At 53.9% G+C, this 8,950-nt stretch overlaps 1 protein-coding gene across 1 annotated transcript; it reads left to right on the top strand.

The window, feature by feature from the left end:
• Nucleotides 1-6,089: 6,089 nt before the first annotated feature.
• Nucleotides 6,090-8,906, top strand: JKF63_00271 (uncharacterized protein; the record flags this gene model as incomplete). The annotated part of the gene is made up of 1 exon (XM_067896323.1): nt 6,090-8,906. One exon carries the CDS (start codon nt 6,090-6,092, stop codon nt 8,904-8,906), a length of 2,817 nt encoding a protein of 938 aa, XP_067752480.1.
• Between the last annotated feature and the right edge of the window lie 44 nt (nt 8,907-8,950).

Below are 8,950 nucleotides of genomic sequence, written 5' to 3'. Positions count from 1 at the left end.
GCGGAAATGCGCCACAGCAGATAAGAATTCGTCCCCGTAAACCCCACACTCGGTATCTGAAAGGCGGCAGTGGCGGAGTCTGGCTCCCCTTTTCCGCCTTGTGCCCTCTGCGCCCACACCCCCGCCACAGCCAGATCCCCCCCTCAGTGGTCCGAATCACCGGACCCCGCCTAAGAAGTTGCCCCGGAAACGCCCGGCAGGCGCCCCCACCCCTCAACGCGGCGCCCTGATCCCCAACCACAACCCCCCCTCCTCGGCGCCTCCTCCAAATTCCGAACCCCCAGCCTGGCGTGGTCTGCATGGCCGCCCAAACCCGGCCCCCCGCCGGGATTTCGCCCAGGACCAGCGCAAGCCATGGCCCAGGGCCGGCACCCCCGGCCACGGCACCGGTGGAAAAACCCAGCCCGCCACCGCAGGACGCCTCGACCAAACACCATTCGAGAGCTGAACGCCGGCATGCGTAGCGGCACATCCCTGTGGCCTGGCTCCTGGGATGGACAGGAAGATTGGGGGAGATGAAATGCCACGGAACCGCCTCACAAGGACATGCCCCTGATAGGGGGGGGGGGGCATTGCGGAAGGGAAAACTGCACAACGCGGATACACATCAATACGACAAGAAGATCCGCCTTTTCATAAACAACTGGCGAATAGGCACACAACTTGCGAACCAGGAAAACAAAAACTGCACTTGAAAAACTAAAAGCCTGAGAAAAAAAGGCTGATATATCCAGCTTCAGCACCACCGCTTCAGCAAAGTACTGCAAGTAGACGCTGCCAACGAAGAGGACTAATCGACGGTTGGAAAAACGGCGAGATATGGCCCACGCCACCGCCCGGGTGACGAACTGCACCCCGAATCCCCCGACTGGCGGCCCCCCCCCCCGCGGCGGTGCGAAGACACCCACCCCAGGGACCAATTAGACGACAGGCACCGAAGCGACCCAATGGAGTAATGGGCGAAAGCCCACCATAGCCGAGCCAGGATAACCCCACACATGACGGCAATAAGCTAGCAAACCGGGGGGCAAGGAAGACCCATCACCACCACCACGAGACGCCAGCCTCGCAGAGGCGCCCCCAATCAGACCACTTCCCAAAAAAAAGAAACAAGCGCGGCAACCATCCCCTGCCTGAAAGCTGGTGGTGCAACCAACCGTGTGCCACTGGTTAGGTGAAACTCTCCAATTTTGGGGCAACACGAGAAGCACACGGCCCGCGCAGACACGCCCAAACGCAGCAACGCCAACAGCGATCATAGCCACCACCACCCGGCGGGGCCCTTCGGATTGAAAGCGCATGGTTCTCATTGAAACCCCTGTGTTCGCCGTTGTGAATACCCCACATTACGCGCACCCACGCTCTCTGAATAAAGATTAGTCAACCCTCCCCACTAGAGATGCACCTCGCAGGCGACTGCGTGCGTTTAGACGAACCACGCCACAGCTGCTGTTTGCCGGGTCGCGTATAGAACGGTTTCACGGGATCACAAAATCACCCCCAGGCACAAAAGTAAAAAAACAATTCACCGAGAACAACCTCCGCCACCGTATGCGGCAAATACAGGTTTCCCTGTTGTTGGCTGTGAACTGCGAAACCTGAAGAGGGGCCCTTTCCGATTTTTTACAACTGGGGAGCGAGCGCCACCCTGAAGGACAAAGCTGTAATCCACACATTCAAACGTGTCAGGCATTCAAATTCTGCTCTAACACCCTCCATAACACCATAGATTTCAGCGTGTGGTTTATCAGCGAAATCAAAAGTTAAAGCCCTATAGTGGAATTATCTGCAGGTGTGTTTTTGGCTGCTCCTTTCATCCGACGCAAACTGAATCTGTTTGACGTAAGAGGTGTGAAAGACATGCAACTTAACAGCGGTTAAATTACCAGGGTGGCGCCTGTTATTCGCCACATCGCGTCGAGTTTGTGGAATCTCCGAGAGCACCTGTTTTTCCGTGCTTCTCCTCTCTTTCTTCCCCTTTTTTTTGCTTTTTTGCTCAACAGTCTGACCAGTTAATGAACCAGCTGGTCGTGGCTTTGGATCCGTGGGCGCGAAAGGGGGAACAAGGAGACTACACCCACTGCGCTCTCATGACTTTTGTGTTTTTCCGTGGGGGCTGTGGCTTTGCTCCTTTTGTTCCCTGGGCCCCGCGCGGGGTGTGCATTACTCGTCATGGTGTCTTTGTGGCGGGTGTGCTTTAGGTGGTGCCGCCTGTGCCTTCGATGTTGGTTGTTTTTGCCCATCGTTTTCCAACGTGCTATATCTCCCCGGATTTAGCGAAGGATGTGGCCATGGAGTCTGTGTTTTCCACTGTTGTGCGTTGTCTACTTGCCCATTTGGTTCCCCCCAATTTGGCGGGACGCCCGGTATTTCGGCCACGCTTTCTGGCGACGGCGCCTTTTTTTTCTTCTTTTTCAGAGAGCTTCTAGTTTGGTGAAAAGCCGAAAGGCTTTTCAAAACCGAGACTGCAGTTATCGTTTACCATCGGATTCATCCACGGAGTATCGGCCCCGAGCCCAGTTCAATCAAAGCAAGTGAAGCTTCTAGATTCCCAGGTCTTGATGCCGGCGCAGCGCTCGCCACTTTGCCCGTGGGGCATTTGATACTTTTTCTAGGGGGTCAGTCTAACCGGGGGAAAACTGCTCGTTCCCTGCGTTATTTTGCCACTAAATTTGTTAGCCCCCCTCCAAAATGTTTTTTTTTTTCCCCCAGTGATGGAAGTCCTCAGTGCACAAACAGTCCCCAGGCTTGCGAACCGCCCCTGTCTACCCTCATGAACTGCGGCGTGCGCGGGCTATTCTGAACACCATGCCCACCTCCTAGGGAGGAGCGCGCGCTTTTGTACAGCTAATGTTTTTTACGCTTTTTTCGAACGGCAGATCTTTTTCATGGCATCCGCGTGTAACTTCGGTTTCTTCTGCTTTGGTGTTCTCCCTCCATGTTCCGGGCCCGTTCTTTCTTCTAGACGCATGCTGGTACTTTTCTTCGCGTCTGCTTCGTGGTTGTGTTCGCCCATGCTTGCGTGCCGGTTCGGCATGCGATGAACCGGCGCATTTCACCACACGAGCGCCCACTGAAAGCTTCACCTCGGGCTTATAATGCTCGTTGCGATTTCCTGGGGTGGAAACTCCCCGAAGTATCTATAAGACGCGGGCGTGAGCTCAAGAACAGCCGTGGGCCGCCGACCGACTCCTCCAAACACCGGTTTTCAGGAGACGTCGCCCATGAACGTTCCCCAAAACGCAATTTTCGACATTAGATGCCGATAGCCCACGCCACCGGGCCGTATGGCTTTCTGAAATCTCCTTTTCGCACCCCTCAATCCCAATTTCTGGACTCACTTCGGGGAAGCCGTTCCACACCACCAACTCAGCGGATGGATGCCACAAAGGCGAAGCGCGTCATACATGTCTTGTTCGCCCCGGTCCTTATCCAGGTGGCAAATGTGCAGTTGAAATGGGGCCCCTTTTTTTGCACCAAGAGCTGAATACCCCAACGCGGGGTGCGGCGGGACGCGGCAACACACTCGATCTCATATCCAAAAACGTTTGGTCCACTTGACCGTGCAATGTCTGTGGTCCGCTGTTTGGCGTAGGCGTGGTTCGCTGAGGGTGACGTTCAGTGCTCCACGCCATCGCGGGCAACGGTGCTCATTCACGCGACGGCTCGGAGGGGGTGTGCGGATGCTCCGCGATCGAAAGAAAATTTGCACCCTGTACACTCGCGCGGCACTTCTTCACCGGAGGACCGTCAGAGCGTGCCCGAAATATGTGCTCAGATTTTCCTTTGCTTTTGGGCGTGGGTTTCTGCATGGGGGGTTGCAGGTCAGAGCTCCCCGGGGAGTTGAAATCCGCCAGCGGCCTTTGTGTTTGCCGGTGGCCGCCGGCCACGGCTTCCCGTTCCAGTGCTCATCGCTGGTGGAAGTTTGCCGGGTTGTGCTTGCCAGGAGTGTTTGTTTCATGTGTAGTCCGCAGCGCGTTATGTCCTGGGTGTGTGCGGTCTTGTCTGCTACGCGCCGTGTCGGGTGCGGCGATGGGGGCGTTTGGCTGTGGGAATGATTTTGTTTCTCGTGGCCTTGACTGTGTTTTCCGGCGGATCCTGGTTTCATATTTCACCACATCATTTTTTTACCCCTGCGTCCATTCATGTGGGTTTGGTTGGGGTGTCCGTCTGGTTGAAAAAAAATGGTGCTGGGTTGCTTTCACGGGATGGCGGAAATCCCACTGGAGGAATCGATGCTGGGTGGCTCAGTTGTTGGCGCTGGGGCGGGTCTGGGGTGCTGGATCTTTGGCTGTGTGGTGTGCGCCCGCGGGGGGGCTTCATGTGCAGATGCCGATCCTATGGTGTGGGTCTTTTCTTCATATTTACCCGCTGCTCGGGCTTTTTCCTTCTGGTTCTATAGCTTTCGCGGCTTACCCTTCTCTTTTTCCTGGCCCCTGGCGCTATGTTTTTCAAGGGAGGCAACCGGGCGCTGAGGATGGTAGGGGTTTGCGTCCAAGGCGGCGGGGGTCGGTATTTTTTTTCTGCTGCGCCAAGGGGTTTTTTCCCCAGGAGAGCCTTTTTCAGCATGATCGCCGTAGTTCTTCCAAGTGTGAATTTGTGTGCCTTCGAGATTTCTTTGCGGCACACAGCCCCAAGCCGGTGGGCGTGTTTGGGCGTGAAAAACAACGGCTTGGCCATTTTTGTGGCATTCGTAAAGTCGGGGCGGCTTTCCATGTGGGCAGGCCGCTGGCCGCATGGTGGTGTGTCAGTTTGGGGGATTTGCGTGCTTCGAATAAGAACTCTCTGCGTCATACCTCCTGCTGCGCTTGGCGGTCGAGAGCTGTACTTCACTTTTCATGCGAAGACGCGAATAAAAACGGATAAAACATATATACTGAAACCCCGGGGAAGAGAGAGGGGCGCGCCCCGGCACACAATAGACAAAACGGAACCAGGACATAGCGCCAAAGAGGGGCGATTTAGGTGACAGCAGAGCGCCCCCTATACGCTATTCTAAGGTAAAGTTCGTTCGGACACGTTGTCCTGTCAAAGGGGTGGGGGGACTGTGGGGCGATACGGGAGGGTGATTTTCAGGCAGGTTTCTCTTTGCCTTCCTGGCGCGCTGCTTTTTTCATCGTGAGCTTGAAACTGTAGTCGTTTAGGGCCTTCGCGGAATTCCACCGATGCTGCGATGTCTTCATTATTCAGTTTCAGAGAAGTGCGAGGTAAATAAGGTTTCGCCCCATCGCCTGCAGATTTTTAAGCTGAAAAACACAAGCTGCCTGGCCAGAGTTGCGTGAGGACGCGTTTCCGGGCTTTCAATCCTCCCCCATTTTCGGTGTGTGTGGCGGGCGCGGGTGGTGCCTCGAGGGATCCTTTGGGGTTCAGGAGGCGCTGGCTCCAGGAGTTGGGGTGTCTGAGCGATTTGCCGCTACGCATGCCGGGGGTCAGCTCTCGAATGGTGTTGGGTCGCAGAGACCTGCGGTGGTGGGCTGGGTTTTTCCACCGGTGCCGTTGGCCAGGGGTGCGAGTCCCGCCCGGGCGCGCCTGCCCTGGGTCGTGGCTTTCAGCGGGCTGGGGCGCCTGGGGCGACATCCCAGCGGGGTGGGGGGGGTGGCGGGGGGCCGTGCTCGGATGACTAGGCAGGCGAAGCCCTAACGCGAGCGTGCCGCAGCGCAGTGCCACGCGGCAGCCCCCCCCCTCTCCATACCACGCGCGGGAAGAAAATGGTGCTTGCCTGGTGTCACGTGTAGCTCCATGAGCACAGAGTCGTTCACACACGCACATTGCATGAAGAAGGGGATTCCAAAATTTTTCCTTTTTTCTATTCTCGGCCGAGATGCGTTAAAAACGAACAAACAAGGAAGAACCATTATATAGGGGTCTGTGATCGGCTCACTTAGTGCAGATAGAAACGGGCTTGCCTGCACTGCGGGAAGCCGTGCATGTTATGCATCTTTGTATGTTTACACAGGCGGTTTCTATATGCTGATTTCACTTTCCTAATACTACCTGAGTACTTTTCTTCTCGCTGCCTCCTCAGTCTTTTTTTTCTCGAAATTCTTCCACACATAATCAGCACGATTACCCCTATATAGTAGTTCAGAATGTATACACCAACGGAGGGCGATTTGGTGAGTGTGATCCAGCTTCTTCATAACAATGGCGTAGAGGTGTCGAATTCAAAGGCGGCATACGCTCAGCTCAAGCAGTATGAGTCCAATCCGGCCTTTTGTATTCTGCTCTCAACTGTTTTTGGAGCAGAGGTGAATCCTGTGGCCGATATGTTGCTACCGGTTCCGTGGGTCCAGTATCGTCAACTCGCTGGAATCACTCTGAAAAACAATTTGGCATCTGCCCGTCATGCCCTTGGAGAAGATGCAGTAAAGGAGGCTGCTCGTTTTGCCTTGAAGTCACTTGCTAATCCTCCTGACACTCGACTCGCACGCACTTCGGCGCAGGTGGTGGTCAAAGTAACGGCGCTGACGTCCCTCGAATGGTGGATGGGCTCAGGGGTTGGGGATCTTCCAAGGATCTTGCTTAATGATCTTCTTCCAGGCGGAGGGCTGAAAACTCTCGCTGCACTGTATTGCCTTCAGTACTTGATGGAGGATGTGCCTATGCAAATAGGTGAATCCAGCGAACACATTATTCGGCAAGTTTCGCAGCTGGCGCTCTCCGGGAGTTCGCCGATTGCGATAAGAAAAGCTGCCTTTCGAATGTGTTTCAACATCTACGAACAGGCATCACTTCTCGACTGGAATGTGGACACATTTTCGCCCCTACAGATAGGTCTTTCAAAAGCCAGCTACACTCTATCGAGCGTGTGTACATCCCTACTGGAGTGCTCATGTGGGGAAGATATGTCGTTTATGATTTTCGTTCTGCGCACCTGCTCACTTTTACTGGACTACTTCGATTTTTTTGGTCCATTGAATCCGAACGAAATGCAGAGGTACACAGAGTGGTGGATCGCCAATCCTGCTAAGATTATCCACAGTAGCCAGAATAGCACCAATGGGAATCAGGAACTAGTTGCTGCAGCGATCGATTTAATAACCAACACCGTTTACTTATATGATCGCAACGGCGAAGAAGCATCGATGGCTTTCCTCGTTTCCGGTGTACGACAGCTGATCTTCTCTTTAGCTCCAGCACTGGTCCGGTACGCGCTACTCTCAGCCGAGGAGGTGACAAACATCATGGACACAGACGACTACCGGGTTCGAGATAGCACAGCTGTCAGTTTCGAAGTGAAGGGCATAACGAAGGATATTTCAGAGGACGTTACGATGGACGACGATGCTGCGGCTATCACACTGCGACGCTCCGCTTTGAGATTCGTGGATGCGCTCAGCAATTTCTCCAGTGATGCGACATACCAAGCGTTTATCGGACCCATCCAGCAGCTGTGGAGCAGCAGTGAATGGCGCGAGAGGGAGGCCGGTATTGTTCTTGTTGGCACGATCGCGACGGGATGTGCCGGTGAGCTACGCGAGGTCCTTGAATCTCTGGTGAAGCAATTTATTCAGTTTATTAGCAATGAATCTGAACATGTTTGTGTTGTGAGCATAGCTGTGTGGTCTCTCTCACGGGTAAGTGAGGCTGTCTTGAATTCCTTTCCTCACATGATAGATACAATTATTAGACTCCTCAGTTCAAGGCTGCAGAGTCCAAGTAAGCGGATTCAGATCACCAGTGTCAGCGCTTTAAATGTGATTTACGGGGTATTGGAGTCCTATGGAAGCACAAATATGGTTAGGCCTCATTTACTGTCGTTGTTGGAGTCGGCTTGCACCTGCCTACCAGTGTATTCGACCATCAATTTGTCCCTTTTGGTTGATTTCGTGAGCAAACTGATCGGCTTACTCGAGGATCGGTCGATGGCTGAGAAACTGTTCTCTCTACTTCAGAACGAGAGGGTCAACCGTGCATCATTATTCGAGCAGTCCTACGCAGCAATGTACATTCGAGAGGAACCAAATGTTCTACTGGACAAAGACATTTTTTCTCTGGACCGTGCAGTGATTGCTTTCATCTCGGTTTATCCCAACAACGAGGTAGCCATCAAGAATCTGAGTAAGTGGTGCGATGTCCTTGCAGACATCAAGAGCCGGAGCATCACGGATGACATAGACCTTGTTTTCAACACACTATTCATCTGCAGCGCATACGTTAATTCAGTCTCTACAGCGATTCTCGAGGAGTGGCTGAAGTCAACATCGTGGGCCTTGCCAGTTTGCGCTACTCACTTCCTCACCACTCATCGGTCACACGAAGTGACAATGGCGGGGTCAACTATTCTATGCGCCCTCCTTCGTGCCGTGGGATCAGGTGCACTGCCTACGGGACTCCACGACACCCTTCTTGGGTGGGCCACCAGTGAGGTACCTGAAGCTGAGAATCCACAAATCAAGGAGCATGTTGTGCGGCTCATGGGGCGGGTCATATCGTCTTACCCCGGCCAGCTGACCCCTGTTGCAACAGAGGCTCTAAAGGCTGCGAACGCTGCCTTGCGAAGCGATGTCTTTGGCGACTCCGCTTACCACTTTTCGGCAATGGCTTTTGATTTATGCGGCCTACTGTGTGCTGTTCCAAGCCATGCGGCGCTTTTTCGCATGGACACAATGTCACAGCTAATGGCGCAGGCGGAAAACACCATCGATAAATCAGAGTCAACCATTCAGTTTCTCCAAGCACTCGTTCAACTACCGGTGGACAGTTTTACAGGGATCTTTCCTTCGGCCATCAAGATCGTATACAGCTGGCAGCAGGCTGCGGTAAATTACCCTGGAACTAAGGAGGCCATACAGTTGTTTCTGTTTCATGCTGGCAAGACGTGCCCTGCTATGTTTCAGTCGATTCTTCAGGGTCTCCCTGACACTTTCCGAGCTATGCTGGTTTCCTTTTATGGGCTGCAGTAGCATCTGGGTTTTGCAGCAGCAAAAAGCAGGTTGAACTTCTCTCT

This window comes from Porcisia hertigi, chromosome 36 (genome assembly GCF_017918235.1).
Source record: "Porcisia hertigi strain C119 chromosome 36, whole genome shotgun sequence".
Taxonomy (NCBI): domain Eukaryota; phylum Euglenozoa; class Kinetoplastea; order Trypanosomatida; family Trypanosomatidae; genus Porcisia; species Porcisia hertigi.
The sequence above is the reverse complement of the archived record's forward strand: the minus strand, read 5'-3'. Positions and strand labels throughout refer to the sequence as shown.